Source organism: Podarcis muralis, chromosome 13 (assembly GCF_964188315.1).
Source record: "Podarcis muralis chromosome 13, rPodMur119.hap1.1, whole genome shotgun sequence".
Lineage (NCBI taxonomy): Eukaryota > Metazoa > Chordata > Lepidosauria > Squamata > Lacertidae > Podarcis > Podarcis muralis.
In genome coordinates, this window is record NC_135667.1 from 32517392 (window position 1) to 32539639 (window position 22248).

The 22248-nt window shown below is 44.8% G+C and overlaps 1 protein-coding gene across 1 annotated transcript; it reads right to left on the reverse strand.

Moving 5' to 3' along the window:
* Nucleotides 1-1587: 1587 nt before the first annotated feature.
* MRPL45 (mitochondrial ribosomal protein L45) lies at nt 1588-11741 on the reverse strand. Its single transcript, XM_028703211.2, has 8 exons — nt 11613-11741; nt 8627-8828; nt 7908-8025; nt 5170-5268; nt 4439-4487; nt 3696-3845; nt 3435-3608; nt 1588-2000 (listed from the first exon to the last, which is right to left on the reverse strand). Exons 1-8 carry the CDS (start codon nt 11688-11690, stop codon nt 1899-1901), a joined length of 972 nt encoding a protein of 323 aa, XP_028559044.2. The 5' UTR covers nt 11691-11741; the 3' UTR covers nt 1588-1898.
* Nucleotides 11742-22248: the final 10507 nt, after the last annotated feature.

The following is a 22248-nucleotide window of genomic DNA, read 5'->3' on the forward strand; positions in this document are numbered from 1 at the left end:
AGACAAACCCATTTAACGTGAACGTTCCATTCAGATCTCCTCCTCGCCATCGCCGCTTAAATTAAGAATGGGGAACCTCAGGCCCAGGGACCAGATGTCCTCCAGGCTGTCCCCAGGCCACACCATTAACCCATGCTGCTCCGTGCCCCTCTCAAGTGCTTTTGCCTGGCTGCAGTGTGACCTTGAATTGTGACCATGCTTCTTGCTTGCTTGGATGTAGGATAGACAGACACGCGTGAATGTGCAGAAACCTGACTTGTGTGTGGCTGGAATGCAGCCTACTATACAATGGTAAGAGTCACATCCCTTACTCTACCTCCTTTTGCATCCAGCCTCACCTACTTCCTCACCTACTTTCACACCACTTGCATGCATGCAACCGCCTCCCCACCCACCCCACCCTCAGCTGCCCATGAAGGGTTTGTGACCCTCCAGTGAAAAAAAGGTTCTCCACCCCTGGCTTCACTTACTGAGAATCAGGAGAAGAATTCAGGGGGAAAGGATCACTTCTCTTTATTCCCCTCTCCTCCCCATGCAAAGAAACTGCAAGCAGCACACACACACACACATTTTCTGCTTTACAATAAAGCAGGGATCCGATATTTACTTTATGGGTCCCCCTCCCCCCCGTGAGCTGTGTCTCGTTGCACTTTTAGGAAGTACCGCTAATGTAGTGTGTGAGGTCGCCCCTGTCTGTCTCAGCACTGAATATCAAACGAGGTCATCTAATTCTGTAATAAATGTAAATACATAAATAAAAGACTTATCTCTATATTGATAGGATGTGTGTGGCTGATTCTTTGGATTTATATCAGGGGTGGATCTTTTTTCTTTTCTTTTTGTAACACCGACCTTGTTTTCACAATGCTCTGTGCAGAAGGAATCAGGTGCTTATCGTTACCCCAGCCAATTGTAGCTGTAGTATCTTTTAAGGCACATTTAAAAACAACAACTTATTTTAGCACTGACTACATGTATAGCCTTGCTTATAAACCCCAATTTAAGAAAACAAGTCTGATATCAAGTCCACATATAAGAAGAGGATCCAGAATGATGCCGTGTGCATGTGTCAGGAAAGAGGTTAGCCTTGCTGACACCTCCACTTTGGTAAGGACCGATGTTCATGCCAGCTGAAACTGAGCAAGCAACAATCAGGAGAACCTTCCTGTTATGTTTCTTGTAGGTAGAATATTCAGAGATAGCGAGAACAGGGGAGTTCTATTTAAGCCATTATAAGAATGCAGCACTGTGTGTTTGGAAAATGCAATGTTCCCAAAACAACAGGGTTTCTTTGTTTGGAACAGGGCTGGATTCCATGCAGCTACTGCACTGTTGGGTAAATGGATAGAGAGGCCCTCGGTTTAAAACCAGCTATCTCTAGGCTTATTCTGAAAGCCCAGAGATCAGTTCTATCTTCCTCTACCCAAGAAATAGCTGCATGCCTCTGAACATGTGCATAAGGCTTTCAGCCAGCTTCAACCCATCTGGCATTAGGGAGCACAGCCTTCTAGAACAGAACTGCTGGTTCCAGAAAGCCTTGAGGAACAGTAAATGGGCTGTTTTAATTTTTAAGAATGAAAACACTCCTTTCAAATCTATTAATTTACTGAACAACAAGTAACAGGCCATTGCAGGCCAGTTTATGAAGACACACAGCAGCCGGTCTGATGCGGAAAACAGGAGAGATATACAGCAGTTTCCCGAATGCTCCAACTGTATCTTTGAGCAGCTTGTTGCAAGTTCTCAAGAAGAAACGTCTGCCCATAATGCATGTGAAAAGGACTGCAACAGAGGCATGAAACGGAAGAGGCCTCTAAAGGCTGGCAGGGCTCAATTCAACAGTGAACTCCTTGCCTGGCAATATCGAATTCTGCTCCCTGCAGATCTTCTTTTCGGTATTATTTGTACCACTGAGTCCGTGGAGCTGGTGGCTGTTGGGGAATATCCATTTCCTCATATTCTTGCGAGGGATCCAGCGTTGGTCCTGGAATCATAACAGTCTGTAAAGTTGGGACGGGGGAGAGAGAAGGGAGGAAGGACACAAAGGAGCCCATCAATTTTCAAAGGAAGCTGCTCTCCAATAATTACTATACTAGCTAAGTGTCCATCAAATTTGATTGGGGACAGGGAGAGTTCAGGTTTTTCCCCAACCCCCTTCTCCCTCCTTCTATACATCATGGAGGAAGTTGCCTTAAGGCCAAGCTTGGTTTTCCTTGTCTGGTCCTGCTCCTTTTCTTTACACCAGAAGTGGCTTTCAGACACTGAAAGGGAGATAAGAGATGCTTCCCCCTGCCAATCCCAAAGCTGCATTCAGGATGAGGGTGAGAAAAGCAGCAATGTTTAAATCTGCCTCCTCTCCAGGTATGTGCGTGAGAGAGAAATAAATGGGGAGTGCTGATCTACACTGATTGATTCCACATCGCAGAAGCTGATTTCAATGGGGAAGGGACTTTGTTTCTCTCCACAGGGTCCCTGCCAGTGATCCCCAGGTCGCCCAGTGGCAGGAGCAGGAAGCTGGTCCCCTTCCTTCCCCACCACCACCATGTAAGGAAAAACAAAACTTCAAAGTGCCCCTATATGCAGCACTTTGTTTTATCCCTTAGAACTGAGCAGCAGAAGAGGCACGTGCTCAGAACCACCCAATGACTAGGGCCTAAACTTGCACATGGTAAATGGAATGAAAGGCAGGTTTTGCACCTCTCTCAGCCATGTCCCAAAATGATGCTCAGGACTGTGCAAGCCTCTGTTTGTGTAGGCTCACCAAGTCATCTACACATCTTCCCTGAGTTTTCCTTCTTTGCGTGATGCTACATTGAGATGGGGAATCTGGTCTTTTAAGAACATGGCAGAGAGACTATGGGGAGCTTGCTTCTGTAGGTATTGCAGAGTTGCTTATACTTGCCTTCTTTTCCCACGCCTAACCACGATTATTTAAATGGGGAAGCCATGGTTGAAATATACCCAAAGGCTTCCAGAGACAGGATGTGAAACCAAGTCTCACACAACCAACTTCCTCTGTACACCGTGTGTCTCACTCCAATGTATATTCTCAGTACTTCTGCACGCTCTTAGCTAAGAAAAGGGAGGGCACCTCTCTACAACTAAATTGAGGTTAATTTTACACTTGTGGATTTCAGCGCCTGCAAGGTGCCTCAAATGGGGTGAGCGCCGTTGATGGTCTTGTATTTAGGCATTAAAAAGGCCCTGTTTCAAATCTCTGTGTAGCCATAAAGCTCAGCAGGAGGTTTTGGGGAGGTCACTGGCTCATTCAGCCAGAGATAAAAAGCAAAAGTATCTTGCACATAAGGTAACGTGAAGAACGCCAACAACACTGGATGGCTCCCATCACGTTTGCATCCATATCCTGGAGATGCCTTTATAAATAGCGTGAAGGGATTAGCAAAATGCTGGGCTTCCTGCTAGTAACACAGTACCTTAAGAATCGGGTCCCTTGGAGGAGCCCAAGCTGGAACAATCTTGCCGTGTAATCTCCACGGACTGTAGGGATTGGCCAGATGCCTCTCAAACACAACGTATTCCAGGACGTCCTTTGGTACCTGCTCTCCGCCGTGCATCAGCCTCCCAAACCGGTCATAGATAGCTAGACTCTGGAAGAAGCAAGGTTTCATCAGGAAGCAGTGGCAGACAGAACATGTTTCATTGCATCCAGGGCAAGAGAGATTGGGTATACGCACCTGCCGAGTGTGCATTCGAACCGTCACTTGTCCATACAGGTTGGTTTTGCTCACCATATCGGGACATCGCACCTGAACCACCCTAGGAGGCTCCAGAGACTCCAGAAAACTCCACCGGATAGTCTTGTATCTGTTTCCTCGGACCATTTCCTAGCAATTCAACATTTTGCGTTTTTAGCATCAAGGGCGAGCATAGGGTTTCTAGCCTCTCAAACTACGTGATCCAAGTCAACCCCACTTTCAGCAGGCGATGAGCTACACTCCGGGGCTTCTGAAAGAAACTGGTGTACAGCCCAGTGGAAGGGATCGGCTCCTATGGGGAGCTCCCAAGTAGGGCTTATTGGACACCAAGTTTAACAGGTGCCAAATGCAAACCCTGCTTGCCAAGGATCAGCAGGGAGCACATTGTAAGGCTCCCGATTGCTCCTTTTCAGCCATGTCTTCACGTGTGCCTATATGAAGTCGGTTGTAAGGCAGGTGGACGTCGCTTGGAGGAAACAGCCTCCTGGGCTAAATTAGGACCACGGGCTGGAGTTCCTTCTGCAGTGCTATTGTTTTATTTACAGGGTGTGTTATTTTGTTCTTTTACGTGCAAGATCTATGAGCACAGATGCTTCAAAAGCATTTTAAACAAATGCAATAAAATCATAAAAGAGGCACTAACATATCAACATTTCTTCCTAACATTTTTAGGGACTTTTAACCCTTTAGCCAGACATTTGTTGATCTTCTCAGATATTTACCGGGTAACAGCGTTCAGTCACTAAGGAGTGAAGCTTCTCTTTGTTAAAGCTGTAATGGATAAATAAATAAATAAAAAGCATTACCAAAATGCTTATGCAGACCAACTTAATCGAGATACTGTTCTTCCTAAAAATGTTTGGTGTTCTACTGTCAGCAACAAAAATAATCCTGAAGCACATTTGTGCATAACCAGGGGTAAATTCTAAACTCTTGAGAACCTCCCAAAACAGTGGCACTCTCAAGAAACTAAACTTCCTGATTTGCCCCGTCTTTAAGCATCATTAACAAAGCATACACAGTATCCCATTATTTGGTCACAACTAGTTAAGATGGGACAACTATTTTCCTTTAACCAGACTGTGTTTGCATGAACTACATTAGTCAATGTGGGGCTTCTCCATTGGGATTTAACAGGTTACAGCAAGGGTGAGCAGAAAGCAGATAAGAAAATCACCACGAATTGCAGACGCATGAGTGCCTGGTAATTTTAGTATTAAAAAATCTGGTGTGTGGCAAGCTTCTGAGGTTCATTGGACTCTCAATTTTGCTCAGTTAAAAGCTTGGAGAAAACTCCTATACCAACCTACATTATTCAATAAACAATATTTAACCTATTTTATATCAACAGTCCTCTGGATCCGAAAAAGGCTGTGAGATATTGTGAAATTGTTGCAAGTCAGGAGTAGAAGGCAGAACCAAGAACCCACAGATATATCCTAAAGCATCTTACTTTGTCAAGTTATTGTGAGCTTCAATAAAGATGTTCTGGGCTTTTTCTGGAAATGTTTTTGTGCTGAAGTCAGGATCAAAATCTTTGATCTTTCGGATCCTGCCAAGGAAACGACAAGAGAAGTCTGATGGGGAGAAAGCAGCCATAGTTTAAGGAAAACAGTCCTCATAAAGGTTAGCACTGTACCTTTTCACGTCTACAGAAACTATGCATACACCATAGAAGTGAGATTAAATCCCAAGATAGCTTCCACATCTAACACACTTTGCCCTCAAGCAACTGTGGAAGGTTGAGAGGTGCTCAGAGAAGCCCCCCTCATGACTTGCCATGATAGTCTATATCCCCCCCCTTAAATTATGCATATTCAGCAATGTTCTAGAATGGTGGCTCCATTCTAGAATGGTGGACTGATGCTGCTGGAAAGAAGGGTTTTGTTCACCACAGCCCTGCCTACTCAAAGGAGTCCGACTGGAGCAATGCAAATCAAAGGCATGCTACTACCCTAAGGGAGAACCGCCTTTGCAAATTTTATAAATTGGCACATTACAAATTGTGTCAAAACGCAGAGAAGAGATGCAGAGGGGCTCTTGCACATGAAGCTGATATAGATTCACAGCCAATTCTGTATAAACAAATGGAAAATGAACCTACCCTGATCCTGAGATCATGATCTGAGGCCCTTCTTCAGATGCCTCCCCCATGAGAGGTCTGGAGAGGCCTTTTCTGCAGTGGCTCCCCGTTTATGGAATGCTCTCTCTAGGGAGGTTCAACTGGTGCCTACATTATACAGCTTTAGGCACAGGGCAAAAGCGCTCCTCTTCAACCAGGCCTTGGGCTGATTAACATCTTATACCCCTTTTAAATGTCAAAACAAAAAAAATTCCTTCCAGTAGCACCTTAAAGACCAACTAAGTTAGTTCTTGGTATGAGCTTTCGTGTGCATGCACACTTCTTCAGATACACTGAAACAGAAGTTGCCAGATCCTTTTAAATGTACAGTGGTACCTCGGGTTACATACACTTCAGGTTACAGACTCCGCTAACCCAGAAATAGTACCTCGGGTTAAGAACTTTGCTTCAGGATGAGAACAGAAATCATGCTCCGGCGGGGTGGCAGCAGCAGGAGGCCATTACCTAGAGTGGTGCTTCAGGTTAAGAACCATTTCAGGTTAAGAACGGACCTCCGGAAGGAATTAAGTACTGAACCCGAGGTACCACTGTATTTGTGAGGAGGAGGGGGGTTGTTAGTGTGGGTGTTTTTGTTTTTATCATGTATTTTGTGTTTTACCGTATTTTTCGCTCTATAACACGCACCCGACCATAACACGCACGTAGTTTTTAGAGGAGGAAAATCCGTATTCATGCCACCCGTAGGCATTCCCTCCATAACACGCACAGACATTTCCCCTTACTTTTTAGGAGGAAAAAAGTGAGTGTTATGGGTGCAAAAAATACTGTATATTGTATTTTTATGTTGTGAACCACCCTGAGATCTACTGATGAAGGGCAGTATATAAATTTAAAATTTAATAGTAGTAGTAGTAGTAATAATAATAATAATAATAATAATTCCATTTGGTTTCATACATATTTGTTCAACTCTTTATTTGCTATTCACCACCTTGTGATAAATTTCTGAAGAGGTGGTATATGAATTTATCAAATAAAATAGGTTACTTTGACTAGATTGTAGTAGCCAGGTGTTTCACGGAATTTCTTGTCACAAGATGTAGTGGTTGCCACTATCTTACAATACTCTTTAAAGGGTTAGATCAATTCAAGGAGGAGAAGATTGGGGAAAAACCTAACTACTGCAACCACAAATTGAGCCTCCATGTTAAGAGGCAATATATCGCAGATTTCCAGGAACCAAGGAAAAACTACAAAGGACAGCCCTCTCTACCATACCCTGTTTGTTAAATCACTCAGGGTGCCCGAGTGGCCAGCACTGGAGGAGATGAGACTTTCCATCTACTCCACTAATACTTAGGTTCTTTAGTGGATGTTTGTATGCTCACATACCTTAATCATACATTCTGAAGGTTATTGAGGTGTCTGTGCATTCCTAAGAGCCAAAATATGCAGCACATCATACTTCCTAAGACTGCACCGCTGTAGGAGGGGACCGCAGCTCATTGGCAGAACATCTGCTTTGCATGCAGAAGGTATCAGGTCCAGTTCCTGGCATCTCTATGCAGGGCTGGAAACGTCCACCTGACACTTTGGAGAGGCACTGCCAATAAGTGGGCAACACTTAGGTAGATGAGCCAAAGTTCTGACTCAATGATAAGGTAGCTTCCTACGTTACTGCTGCCCCTTGTAAAAATAAAAACCCTTCCCTACAGGCATCCCAGACACTAAAGGGAAGTGTTTGAACCTAGCCTTCACACCAGCATTTTCTAAAAAGCCTTAACATTCATAATATGAGATCACTACCGCTGAATTCTCAAGGACTACTGTCTCATGAGGGCTATACAACGTGCTTTTTTGGGAGGGGGGGATGTACATAAAGTTATTGTTTTGAGCCTTTAGGGTTGGAGTATATTTAAGACATACCTATAAAAAAATAAATAAGGGTTGCTTTATGGAGATCTGTGACATAAACCACAGGTACTGCAAGAAAAAGGAATACAGAGTCATAGAATGGTGGCCAGAGGTCTTAGACTGACTGACTGCCAGAGAGAGAGAGAGAGAGAGAGAGGGGGGGGGGGGGGGGAGAATGAGAACGGAGGACATACGCTAGCTGTGAAACTGCAGTCTGCTTGACCTGCTCTGTCCTTTGCTTCAGCCCTTCCTTTGACAAAGACGACACGCGGGCATCTCCTTCTGGAGGAATATAAGGATCAAAGATCCCAGCTGTGTAACCAAACAGAAAACAATCAAATATAGCAAGAGGTTATTTAAACAAAAAACAAAAAACACCACCAGCTAACCCCCTGACAAAATGTAAGATTATCTCTTGGGAGAGCCGATTAAGGTACACATTATTGCTAATTTATCTACTGAAATATTGTTGTTCAACCACACGTGCACAAAGCTTGACATAGAAATCATCAAATGTTGCCCATGCATGCACAGGTATGCCCCCCATGCTATGGGGTGCTTTTAAAAAAAGAAAATGATTGTTTAAAAAACGTTAAATAAATTAAACAAACACATAATGCTGCTAGACAAAAGTATGTCTCTAGGCAGCCTACCAGCTCCCACTCAAGGAAAAGTCACACCCTGGACCCTAAAGCTACAATGAAAGCACCTTGGTCACTTTTTAAAGCCACATATCCACTTTGTGAATGGCTCCTCTACACTAAGGAAGACTCAGACAGCATTGAAGGAACATGTGAAAAGAATGAGTGAGATATCTGTTTTGCTTTTGGGCTGAAGATTTCAAAAAGTCGCGTACACAGGTTGAGCGCTATTTTAACCACCTTCCCCATAACAAATAATCACAACCACCTACCTGTGCAGGAAACATTCATGGGTCGTATCAACCGCTCATGAGGTACCACCAACCCTGCAGCCCTGGCATGCTTCATCTGCTCTTCCGGAGTTGTGTACTTTGCACTGACAGAAGGGGGGATGAAATGCCGCCTCTTTGTTCTCACTGGGACCACAAGAGAGGATGGAGCCAAGCGGGCAGCATTCAGTAAACATTCCACACCCTGTTGAACGGAAGAAGAACAAGCAAGTTAAATCAACAACATTGAACCGCACTGCAGATAACCCACCGTTTATCTGCTTTCCAAATCAAGTTGATTTCATCCCAGATATGTACCCTTTGGCCGGTATGCTCTCCTATTAGATAAGCCTTCAACACATATCAGCTTGTACGGTGGTACCTTGGGTTACATACGCTTCAGGTTACATACACTTCAGGTTACATACGCTTCAGGTTACATACGCTTCAGGTTACAGACTCCGCTAACCCAGAAATAGTGCTTCAGGTTAAGAACGTTGCTTCAGGATAAGAACAGAAATCGGGCTCTGGCGGCGCGGCAGCAGCGGGAGGCCCCATTAGCTAAAGTGGTGCTTCAGGTTAAGAACAGTTTCAGGTTTAAGAACGGACCTCCGGAACGAATTAAGTACTTAACCCGAGGTACCACCGTACATGAATGCACAGAAGGAGCAAGCAGCATGTCCAAGAGATACGTGACCAGGACAGCGAGGGGTCTGGAAACGACGCTGTATGGGGAAAGATTGAAAGGGCAGGGCATGTTTAGCCTGGAAAAGATTAAAGGGAAGACAACATAGTGGTCCTCAAACAGCCAAAGGATTATCAGGTAGAAAGTGGGCAGATTAGAATAATGGGTTGAAGTTGAATGGAAGCAGGTTTTAGCTAGATATTAAAAAGGTAAAGGTACCCCTGCCCGTACGGGCCAGTCGTGTCCAACTCTAGGGTTGTGCGCCCATCTCACTTAAGAGGCCGGGGGCCAGCGCTGTCCGCAGACACTTCCGGGTCACGTGGCCAGCGTGACAAGCTGCATCTGGCGAGCCAGAGCCGCACACGGAAACGCCGTTTACCTTCCCGCTAGTAAGCGGTCCCTATTTATCTACTTGTACCCGGGGGTGCTTTCGAACTGCTAGGTTGGCAGGCGCTGGGACCGAGCAACGGGAGCGCACCCCGCCACGGGGATTCGAACCGCCGACCTGACGATCGGCAAGTCCTAGGCGCTGAGGTTTTACCCACAGCGCCACCCGCGTCCCTAGCTAGATATTAGAAGACTCCTAATGGTAAAGAGTTGTTGAACAGTGAAACAGACTGCCTCAGGGCTTCTTTTCACTGGAAGCATTTAAGCCAAGGCTGGACAGGAATGGGCTCAGTGGTAGAACATCTGCTCTACAAACACAAGGTCCCTGGTTCAATCTCTGGCATTTCCAGGAAAGGTTGGGAACATCCCCTGTCTGAAACCCTGTAGAGCCACCGCCAATAAGTACAGTGGTACTTAAGTACTTAATTCGTTACGGAGGTCTGTTCTTAACCTGAAACTGTTCTTAACCTGAAGCACCACTTTAGCTAATGGGGCCTCCTGCTGCTGCTGCGCCGCCGGAGCACGATTTCTGTTCTCATCCTGAAGCAAAGTTCTTAACCCGAGGTAATATTTCTGGGTTAGCAGAGTCTGTAACCTGAAGCGCATGTAACCCGAGGTACCACTGTATAGATAATACTGGGCTATACAGATCAATGGTCTGAATCAGTATAATGCAATTTTCTATGTTCTAAGGTGCTGTCTATGTCCTCATTAAGCAGAAGGTTGAACTAGATAATCTCCAAGGTACATTCCAATTGTATTTCTCTTCTTACAAAAAAAAAAAACAGGTAGTCTGCCTTCTGGGACTGCACATTCCATATTCCCAGAATGTTTATACTTCTGTCTCAGCAATGTTTTTGCTGGCTTGATCATGTACATAGAATGGAAGATGGATCCCCAAGGATGTGCTTTACAGAGAGCTGGCCCCAGGCCTGTTGGCAGACCAACTGTTATAAAGATGTCTGCAAATGTAGCATGAAGGCTGGCAACATTAACCCCACAGTGTGGGAATCCCTTCCAGATGACCATGGTGCCTGCAGACAGGCGGTCAGGTGGTGCATCCATAGCAATAGCCAGAGAAGAAATTACCACTGGGAGGAGTGCAGCAAAACTGGATGCCTTCATCTGCCCCAGCTGCAATAAAACATGTCTCTGTCACATCGTTCTCTACAGCCACAGCAGATGCTGTAACTCTCCAATGGTTTGATTTTACCCCTGATGGCATACTTTTCCATTGCTTCTTGAGACAGAAGGATGTCAACAACATACATTGTTCACAAGATCTTCTCTCTCCTGCAAAAACACATCACTTTCCAAAACAATTTAAAAAAAGAAAGTACAAACCTACACAACTTCCCACAAAAAGTATTAGTCTGCATATCGCTGAATAAGTATAAATAAATAAATAAATAAGAAAAAAGGAAGCAGTCTGCAGAGACTAAAAGCAAAATCAGAAGCAAGCACACAAGTTCCCCCTTGTTTCCTGAAATGGTGTCTGTGAAGGATGCAAATTAAACCCCCCACCAAAAAAAACCAAAAAACAACAACCTCGGAGACATGCACACATTCAAACATAAACAAGTTTGCCTTTCCCACAGGATACAGCACACATATGCAGTAACGCACATCTAAGTAAAAGAACAAAAGCAAAACAGGGGGGTGCCTTTTGATGGAGTCTCTAACGTTCTTTTCTTTTTTTGCAGTTTATTTATCTTCTTTATTTCCTCTCCGTTTTACATTGTGGGGGTTTAGGGAGGAGAGATCTCTTGCTTCTTATATGTTGGCAAGCCGTAACTACTCGTACGGCTAGGCAAGGCGAGGCACATGCATGCACGAGGAGATACTGAGGCAGACACGCTCCCCCCCCCCCCGTCCGTCCATTCCCACCGACTCGCCTCCCCCGTGAAAATACAGTACCTGCCATCCCACGCGCATAGGGAGCCTCGCCATCCTCCCCGGCACGGAGGTAGCCATCTTGAGACGCGCCCGTTGCATGCCGGGAGGAAGGCAGGGAGGAGGACGAAGCGGCGAAGGGCGGAGGAAGTGGAACGCGGGGAAGTTCCAGCGACGACGTCACGGTCTCGCTCCGCCAAAGGCTCTGGTATTCTTTCTTATACAGTATTCGGCGTCAGTCGTCCAAAGGAAGATATTTCGCACGCGGGCACATGATGAAAGTCCCAGAGACAGAAGACCAGGCGTCGTCATAGCTCAGGGAGGACAACGAATGAAGTCAGGCAGGGCTAGATCCGGACTTATCTAAGGTTGCCATGCGCCCGGAGTTTCCCGGGCATAGAGGAACACCCCGTTCGGCAGCAGTGTCCGCGGGGGAATGGGGTTTGGTGTCCGGGAGAATCCGGATGTGTGGCCGCCCTTGTCTGCAGTGCCGTTTTCCCATAAAAATAGTGCAAAACCGGCATTTTGAAGGGGGAAACAACTTGGGGAGGGGGGGAAAGCTCAACAACTTTGGCAAAAAAAAAGTCAACAACTTTGCCAAAGAAAGCAACTTTTCTGTCCGGATATGTTTGAAATATGGCAACCCATATCAGCCCCACTTACCTGGGAGTAAGCCCCAGTTAAGTCAGTCTGGTTTACTCGCATAGACAAGGCTGTTAAGTCACATTTAGAGAAGTCCCATTGCAATCAGCAGGATTTAACGGGATTGTTTAAATTGCATCAGTGTAAAACAATGTGACTTAAATAATCAGCATAGCTCCGTTGATTTCAATGGGACTAAATACAGCTGCAAATAAAACGTTTCAAGTGTGTTGTAAAGTGCATTATACAAATGTGACACTAGATGGCGATGGTGAGCTACGGCAAATTCAATGTGTTTTTCAATATTTTTTTTAAAAAAGCATTTTCAAAACTTTTTTATGTGTGTTTAGATTCCACCTAAGTGTGGCTAGGTCGGGGCTCAACCCAGAAATGTGGATCTTTACCGAACAGGGAAAAGCAAACAAGCACATCTGTTGCATTGGCATGTTCTCCAAAGGCACCTCTTGTGAACACACACACACCTCCATCACCTTCCTCAGCCTCAGTCTGTGCACCTTGGGAAGCTATTTCCTCCATGCTTCATTTAGGGGGTGCAAGAAAGTAACTGTGTGGAGATGTGAAGTCTCCCAAATATCTGCTTCTTTACATGTGACGATTACAAGTACTGTACTATAAAGAATATGAGGGGATGTGAGCAGCAGTAGGCCACCTTTCTATGTAAGCACTCATAATGGGGAAGCCTATGGTGTTCAAAGAGCAGTTTATAAAATTGACAGAAGGGGGAGTATTATCAGGCAAAGCAACACTTCACACTATTCCCTTGATCTGAATTTTTAGTCAATACCCCCTTGAAACTATGGTAAAAACAGGACAGTGTACATTATGCAATTTAAGAATTTAGCGCCATGAACCTCTCAGTTATCATTTGAAAAGAAGTCTATCTTCTAAGGCTGAATTGACTTGAAAAGTGTGCGTCCTCTCTGCCTGTTTCAATACTAGAAACTGGGGGAGGACAGGTTTCAGTGTCCTCTGTAGTTCATTGTTGTCCCCCACCCCAGGATTAGCAGAAATAAACTGCAAAACAATACAAGTAATGCAAATTCATTTCATTTGCGTAAGTACATAGGTTAGTGTTGCAGGCAACACTGGCAAAATCCACATTGCCTTGATACAGATTCCTTTTCCTCACCCAGTGTATTCGCCGTCCTTTCACTTTCTTCAGTTACGGTAATTTCATTAGAAAAGGAAAACCACTAGACCAACACATAGCTTGCACCACACGTTTCTTAGGATGTCTGTAGATTTCATCATTATGTAAATAGGGGAAGTGGAAGTGACACGGCTGCTTGCCCCTTGTCTTGAGTTTGCCCTCTGGCAAATCTAGTTGCCAACCCCTGAACATTATTTTAATATTTTAAAGCTATATTTACGTAGTTACCTGCCCAGCACTTCTAGGAAAGCCCAGGATACAGGTTTGGACATGGAATCTTATATGATCTATGGATTCTCTGAATGGTCTTGACCAAAGCTCTCGGTTTCTGTATCTGCAAAATGGGAACAGTATTCGCCTAGCTCAGGGCTTTCCAAAGTTTGTGTCGTGACATGTTAGTGTGTCAGCTGCATCGTGTAGATGTGTTGCGCTAATACTCCCTGCGCTTCTTCCTGGGCTGGAAAGGGTTAGTTTATCCTCCGGTTTGCTAGTAAAACTGAGTTACTATATCGCGAAATGATGCATGTCCAAAAAAGTGTGTCACCAACATGAAAAGTTTGGAAAGCTGTGACCTAGCTGATTCATCTTTAAACTGTGCTATGGGGAAAACTGACATTTCTCAATGAAATGTCACAGAAATGCTGCTGATTTTCCCAATGCAGTCACAGAGTGGTGCTGGATGTGTCTTAGGGCACATTCTGTTCTAATGTTGGGTAACCATGAGACCCAAGAGACAAGGGTGTGTGCACCCTAATATACTCCCCAGTCTCTTCTGAAATACAAGGGGTTCCCCAGCCATCAAAGACATAATACATTTGCAGAACACACACCTGGTTTTCAAAAATCCCAAGTCCATTCCTTAAAACTAGCACCTCTAGTTAGAACTGGGCAAGATTCCTGTTTGAAACCGCAGAAAGTTACTGCCCACCAGCATAGAAAACAATACTGAGCTGGCGGGACCAATAAGGTAGTTTCCTATAAAATGATTTCCTGAAAGTAAATAACTTTGAAAACCACAGTCTTGCTTCATACACTTGTGAAGTCCTTAAGCATGCTTGCTTGAAAATAAATCCTACTGAAATCAATTGGACTTCCCTGTCATTAGGATTAGCGGTTAGGGATGGGGGAGAAATCCGATTCCGTTTGCATTTAAAGGCAAGCTTTCCAAATCTGCACTTTTTCAAAATACAAGCTTGCTTCAAAATTTGACCACCTCCGAATTTTTCAATGCAATTCTCCAGCCAAGTGACACATGTAAAATGTGCATACCAGAGCAAGGTGTGCATGTAAATGAGTGATAATACAAAATGCATTCTACTTGGGGGTGGGGGAATAATGTGTGTGTTACGCAAAACTGTGCATGTTGCACTAACAGGCTTGTGAAATTTGATGAAGATGCTTCCCCCCCCCCAAAAAAAAACAACACAAACTGATGTGGAAATGTGTGGGACTGAATTTAAGACTGGGGGGGGGGGGATAGAAACAGAGAGAAACCAAATTTTGCCTATCCTTGTTAGGAGGAGAAGGAGGATGTTGATATGACCAGCTCTAGATGATTGGTAGGTGTAGGCTCGATTTTACACTTGAATGTTGTTGCTGTTAATCAAGGGCTTTGGACGCCCACAGGTCTTGCCACAGTCGGGTTCCAAAGTCCACATTCTCCTGTCATCACATCCTCAGCCGTCACGCCCCAGCCCCTCCCCTTTATTGATTAAGTGAGGAATGACAAGGCACGTGAACAGAGAGCGCCTCACATTTCACATGCCTCTCCTCCCAGCTTTTAATAAAACCATTGAGTGTTCCCTGCTCAGCCTGGCCTCCTCTTGAATTGAAGTTTTTGTGTTCGAGGTTTGCTGGCAGCTTTCTGGAGTCAGGGGTATAGCGCGCGAAGAGCGATAGCAGCGCAAACCCGGGATCCTGGGACGTGCAGAACTGATCTTCTGCCTTTGCAAAGCAAGCTCTCTGTTCCAGCAATCTGGCTACGTGTTTGATCCTTGCATGCGGCTCTGCGAGTTACAAGGCTGGCCTTAAACTTGGCAGCGACGTTTTATTTATATGCATCCCAAAGGTACCAGCCAAATTGCAGTTCATTCATTCATTCCCTCTTATCATGATTAATTCATCTAGCAAGGAAGGACTAGGAGTGAAAAAGAGGCAATAGTAGCCACACCAATAAGGAGGAAAGTGCTCACTTTCCAAGTGATCATCTCCACCTGCCCTGGGACTTTGGGGCTGAGTCAGCCATGGGTGCATTTTCTGAGGCATGCTTGGTGATGTAGTTCATCACTTTTTCAACTGGGGGTATAATAATAATAATAATAATAATAATAATAATAATAATAATAATAATAATGTAGAGTTTTTAAGGCTTCTGATGAAGTGCAGAACCTCCGAGTGTCCCTATTTTCCAGGGACATCCCTGATTTAGAGAAGCCGTCCGTTTCTGATTCGATCCCAGAATGTCCTGCTTTCCCTTCTTCTTGTTGTTGTTGTTTAGTCGTTTAGTCGTGTCCGACTCTTTGTGACCCCATGGACCAGAGCACGCCAGGCACTCCTGTCTTCCACTGCCTCCCGCAGTTTGGTCAAACTCATGCTGGTAGCTTCAAGAACACTGTCCAACCATCTCGTCCTCTGTCGTCCCCTTCTCCTTGTGCCCTCCATCTTTCCCAACATCAGGGTCTTTTCCTCTCATGAGGTGGCCAAAGTACTGGAGCCTCAGCTTCAGGATCTGTCCTTCCAGTGAGCACTCAGGGCTGATTTCCTTAAGAATGGATAGGTTTGATCTTCTTGCAGTCCATGGGACTCTCAAGAGTCTCCTCCAGACCATAATTCAAAAGCATCAATTCTTCGGCAATCAGTCTTCTTTATGGTCCAGCTCTCACTTCCATACATCACTACTTTTCCTTCGGGTGTCCCTATTTTCATTGGAGAAATGTTGGAAGGTGTGGAGTTATCTGACCCCCGAGCCATCTGAAGTCAATCCTTTGTAGGAAGTCTTTTTAATGTTTTATGTTTTATTATGTTTTCCCTGGTGGAGGATAGTCTGACTTCCTTAAGGCCCGGGACCTCTAAACTATGGTTGTTCATGGACCTTAAGGTCCTCTGCGGGGCATACCAGGAGAGGTGGTCCCGTAGATACGAGGCCCCTAGTTGAAGTAAGGAACTCACTCCTACAAGGGACAGTGATGGCTACCATCTTGGATGTCTTTAAAAGAAGACTGGGTAGATTCATGGAGAATAAGACTATGCATAGCTACTAGTCCTGAGGACTATGCTCTGCCTTTCATGGTTGGAGGCAGTATCCTTCTGAATACCAGTTGCTGGGAATTGCAGGAGGGGAAATTGCTCTTATGCTTGGATCCTGCTTTTGGGGTTTCCCTCACAGGTTGGCCACTGTGAGAACAGGATACCGGCCAAGACAGGCCATCATCCTGCTCTGGTTGGCTCTTCTTACATTCTCAAAGCAATCCAGCAGCTGCTCAGAACCAGAAGCAATTTCCCCCTCAGTTTCATCTGACTCAACAAGGAAGTATGTTGTTTGGAAGCAGAGGTCAGCACAGGGATGGATGGGGGATGTTACACAGGGATTCTTCAGATGCCTCTCCAAGGCCCACTTCTTACTCAGGTGGTAAATCTGTGTCTGGGCTGTGCCACGTCAGACTACAAATGTGAGCTGACATAAAAATAGAATATGAGCTGACATAATAGCTCCTTCAATTAACTCCTCCCCCCAATACTGTCATTTTTGTTTAAGCCTCCCACACCTATTGCAATAGTCCAGTGTGGAGGTTACCAAAACATAGGTCACCGTTGCCAAGTCCTCTCTTTCCAGGAAGAGGTACACAACTGCTGTAGCTGGAACTGGAGCTTCAGCAATCCAGGCCACCTAGGCTTCAAATGATAATGCTGGAGCCAGGAGCACCCTCAAACTATGTGGTTATGCTTTTGTTGCTGCACTCCCCATTCAAGAAGAACTGTTTGGCAACTCTCTTTGCTCTTTTCACGGGCAAGTAAGGACCAGGCTGTTTGGGCAGGCTTGGAACATTCTCTAGAAGACCGTTTCTTCAGTGTCATTAATATATTAACCAGCAGGCTCGTGTGTGGCTTTCTTTAAAATGGACTGGGATTAACTGGACACTACTGAAGAATACAGTGGTGCCTCAGGTTACATACGCTTCAGGTTACAGACTCCGCTAACCCAGAAATATTACCTCGGGTTAAGAACTTTGCTTCAGGATGAGAACAGAAATTGTGCAGTGGTGGTGCAGCGGCAGCAGGAGGCCCCATTAGCTAAAGTGGTGCTTCAGGTTAAGAACAGTTTCAGGTTAAGAACGGACCTCTGGAACGAATGAAGTACTTAACCCGAGTTACCACTGCATTTTGTGGCAATTCCCTGAACAGTCAACAGGTGGATCTATTATTTAATTTCACTGTGGGTTTGTGGTGCTGAATTAGGTAATTGCCCAGGAATAGCAATCATTAAATTAAATTGATTCTGCTCTTGTATTTACCCTACCCCATTCCCCAGCTAAGAATGTTTGGAAACTAGAACCAAAAATAACTGGGGACTAGAAGATTGAGACTGAGGCAAGGACAGGCGTGGTGTGACTCAAGTGTTATCTGCGTCATGTCCTACAAAAGCATACCATCCCGGGCACCTCTTGTTTAGTGGGTATGCCACCTGGCACCTGCTTTTGCTGACTCCAGCAAAAGAGATCCTGTTTCTTTGGCTCCAAGTTTCAGAGCACCCAGCGGTTTCACACTTTGACTCTCTCAATTGCCGAGGACAGAGCTGGAGACCTTCCAGTAGGTTTTTGTAGCTGTTGGAACAGAACTGCTTTTCTGCTGCTACCGAGGGCAGGGTTGACTTGCCCGCTGGACTTCAAATCCCAGCTGGGGATTTATGGCGTTCACAAGTCTTGCGACAGAGACATTTTTCACAGCTGATGAACAGTGGGGGGGTGGGAGGAGGAAGTATGAGAGAAGGCGGCTTGGAGCAGGATTCTACATATGATGCGACTAACTTCAGTACTATCCCCCGCAGATTTGTGGTATCGCTGGGCAGGAACAAAGACAAACTACACTTCTGTGCAAGCATTTTGAAGAGGCAGGCGGAGCTCCAAGTTTTATTTAGGGCACAGGCAACAGAGCATCTCAGCATCACTCATTCATGCAAACGTTCACCTAAAACGAAGGAAGTAAAGCATGCCAACTTGGAACCTAGGAGTGCCATATCTGGCTGCCCGTTCGGCAAAAACTTGATTTGAGCTTTGCCACTGAATAAACCACAGTTACCATGAGCAAAACATTTTTGCTGCAGACAACAATATGTATATTTCTGGCCTTCAAGCACAAGAGGGAGTACAGGTTGCTTGAACTGGCCAAGAACTAGGCACTGAAACCAGTGAAATGTGTATTGCCAGATGTGTAAGCTCACCCTGGAGCAAGATGTGGGTGACCTACAATACTACAACTCCCATCTTTCCCTGATCATTGCCAGGCTAGCCAGGGATGATGGGGATTGGAGACTTACAACATCTGGAAGGCCACAGGTTCTCCGCTATGGCAATATGTCCAGCAAAACAAACAATAATATGATGCAAGAGATACAAACAAATCCATTAAACATAAAGTGAAACTTTATAACGTTAAAAATCAATAAAATGCCTATACAGTGGTACCTCGGGTTAATAACTTAATTCGTTCTGGAGGTCCATTCTTAACCTGAAACTGTTCTTAACCTGAGGTACCACTTTAGCTAATGGGGTCTCCTGCTGCCACTGCGCCACCGCTGCCGCCCAATTTCTGTTCTCATCCTGAAGCAAAGTTCTTAATCCGAGATACTATTTCTGGGTTAGCGGAGTCTGTAACCTGAAGCGTCTGTAACCTGAAGTGTCTGTAACCCGAGGTACCACTGTATGAGATAAGGAGGAGAAGGAGAAACTAACACTGAAAAAGAGCCCATATTGAAACAAAACTTATCACGCAGCAGATAAATTTAAAGCTTGCTTATATTTAAAAAAAATGTATTTTTACAATACTGTTATGAATTGGCGGGGGCAGACTCCCCATAATTCTTGGATTCAGTAAAAGCTTGAAATAATCAAGTTTTGATTAAACTTTGCCAAACATGGCAAAGTCCCTTGCATTTAGTTATGCTAAAGAGCCAATCCAGCTCTTCAGAGCCATCTGGATGGGCCATTAGCAGCAACAAAGGTCAGTGTTGGCCCATCAAAGACACTATCAGAGGGTAAGACTGCTGGGCAAGAAGGCATGGGGCCCCTTCTTTGCTGGGTGCTAGTGGGCAGAGGCAAAGACCAAGTTGAGGGTTTCAAGTTTGAATGACAGGCTGGGAGAGGGCCTTGGAGTCTGTTAGTAGCGAGAAGGAAAGGGAGGGGCAGAACTGGGGATAGCAGCCTAGAAGTAAGAGACACAGAAGGTGGCTTTTTGCTGTCCTTAGAATCCAGTGCTGCCCTTAAGAGGTAAGTCAGACCCTTATAGGAAGTGAATGCTCTGCAATCCCTGCATCTAGGTGCAGGTTGTATATATGTGTAAATAAAACCATATCTCATAAAGACACTGCAGTCTCTGTTGTGTCTTCTTGTCCAGAAAAGGGAACACAGACCAAGTAAACACACTTGCAACCCTTGGAATCTCGTACCACCCATTGAGATTGGGATGGCGTGTATCAATGCATTGCTCTCTTTCCCCCGTTGTATCTTCACAGTGTTAAGGTTTATTAACTTGCTCTTTAAAAATTAAAAAAATAAAATAAAAGTTGAGGTTCTGAAGATTAGAGTTCTGTGTCAGGTAGCTGTTGTTTGAAACCAACCTTGGCATCTATTGGGAAGTTAAGGACTACCCACCATCTCTCTCTCTTCAACCTGTGTTTCCTCAATAGTGGCTTGCGAAAGATAGGAAAGATGGAAATATGCAGAGAGGCACAAAGCCAAAAGAACAGTCCTTTGGCAGCGCGGAGCAAAGTGTAGGCTTCAGAATCAAAGAAACAAACATGGTTTCTTCAAGTCTCAACAAACACTGGCAGCATGCAGCTCTGAAATTTTGTGCGTCTCTCTTCGTGTGTGTTTTGGAGTGGAGACCTTTTGCCTGGGCATGTTCTGCAGTTCTTACTCTAGGACCTTGTTTCCGTTTGCAGCAAATATACGTTTCCCAGGCTGCTCAATGAGCTGCTCCCCAACTCGAGTGCTCACAAGACTTTTCCTGCTCCCAAACGTATTTCAGCCACACCTTCCTCTGGGGCCTCAGTTTATGCAACTACTGGCAGGATATTGAGCATGGGGAGTTGCACGCACCAAACGACATTTCCTTGGGATGATTCAGTGCACAGCCGTTGCCCAACTTTGGCCTGACCCCGATTACATTCGATTTCTCAAGGTGCATGGCATATGAATTTTGCACCATATGGATGTCATTCCAAGGTGCAAACCATCAGAAAAACAACAACACTTCCATTGTGGTCTAGGTGATGGGAACGAAGGCAAAGGCTTGCAAAGCTGGAATTAATTAGGAGACAGATCAAAACAAGCTGGTGCGAGGCAGCACCTTGAATTTAGAATCAGGAAGGTTATGTAAACACCAGACATTTGAATCACACAGCTCCCCCCCCCCCAATAATCATGGGAACTGTAGTTTAACCCACACAGAGCTGCAATTCCTAGCACCCTTAACAAACTACAGTTTCCAGGATTCTTGGGGAGGAGTGATTTGTTTTAAATGTGCTTGCGCTTTCTGAATCTCTCCTCTGCCACCCTCTCCCTCCTCATCTGCAAGATGGTTGAATAATAATGATGACATACCTTACAGGGTTGTTGGAAGAATTACTACTAGATAATGCACATGAAGTGCTTTGAATACTTGAACGTGCTATAGAATTTATTTATTTCCTTCCAACCTGAATTCTACCCCTGCTGCAGAGCTCCCTCTGCCCTCCCCATAATTTGCAATTATGAATACTACGAGATTTGGAGAATGCAGTAAAGGATGATGTAACCAAGGTATTAAAACACTGACCAAGTTCACATGTCACACTAAGTTAAACCATAAGCCAAACCGCATCTCTTTAAGCTGATTAATTTTGAAGTACTGTATTCGCCTCACAGTGAATTCAACACATGTCTTCTCACAAGCCATTCCAATTTGGTTCAATGGAACAAACTCTCAGGTAACAATGTACAATATAGGATCGCAGCCAGGCAATGCAATCCTATCTATGTTTACTTGGGAAAAAGTGCTTCTGTGTTCAGTGGGCCAAATTCCCATGTGAGTGTGCTTTATGAGTGCTGCCAAATGTCTGAAACTGACACTTTTAAAGATTCAAAATATGAATTCTGAACTGCTGTCAGATTTTGCATTTTGTGCAAAATTTTGGGTGGTATTCCACTTACCTATTGAAATGAATGGACCTACCTTAGCCATGTTTAATGAGTTTACTGTAAATAAAACTTCATTGACTACCACCCTTCCTTCCCAGTTCTATTCTGGTCCTGAATTTTATATTTATAAATCTGAAATTTATTTTTCCACCGCTAACATTCCCAATGTGACAGATGCAAGTGACTTGGCAGAACATGGCAGGAACAGCCTCATTCTTAGAGTTTTTGCAGTTCACAACAACTCAGTTTTCTGCAGTGCAATGCACAGCTCAGGCAGCACGACGGATCCCTTGCTCTTCTCAGGCTACGGTCTTTAAACGGACAGACACTTGAGATCTGAATAAGCCATTTGAAACAAACAAACATCCCTTGATTGAGGCAGAACAAGAAGCCAACCTATTCCAGGAATAGATCCATCTATTCCAAATGTGCTTGCACTGTGCCAAACCAAAGC

Coding starts and splice junctions, on each gene's coding strand:
- MRPL45 (XM_028703211.2), bottom strand. CDS start 11,690: ATGCAACGGGCGCGTCTCAAGATGGCTACCTCCGTGCCGGGGAGGATG. Junction 8,026..8,626: donor CATGAATGTTTCCTGCACAG/GTAGGTGGTTGT, acceptor TTGGTTACACAG/CTGGGATCTTTGATCCTTAT. Junction 5,269..7,907: donor ACTGCAGTTTCACAGCTAGC/GTATGTCCTCCG, acceptor TTTCCTTGGCAG/GATCCGAAAGATCAAAGATT.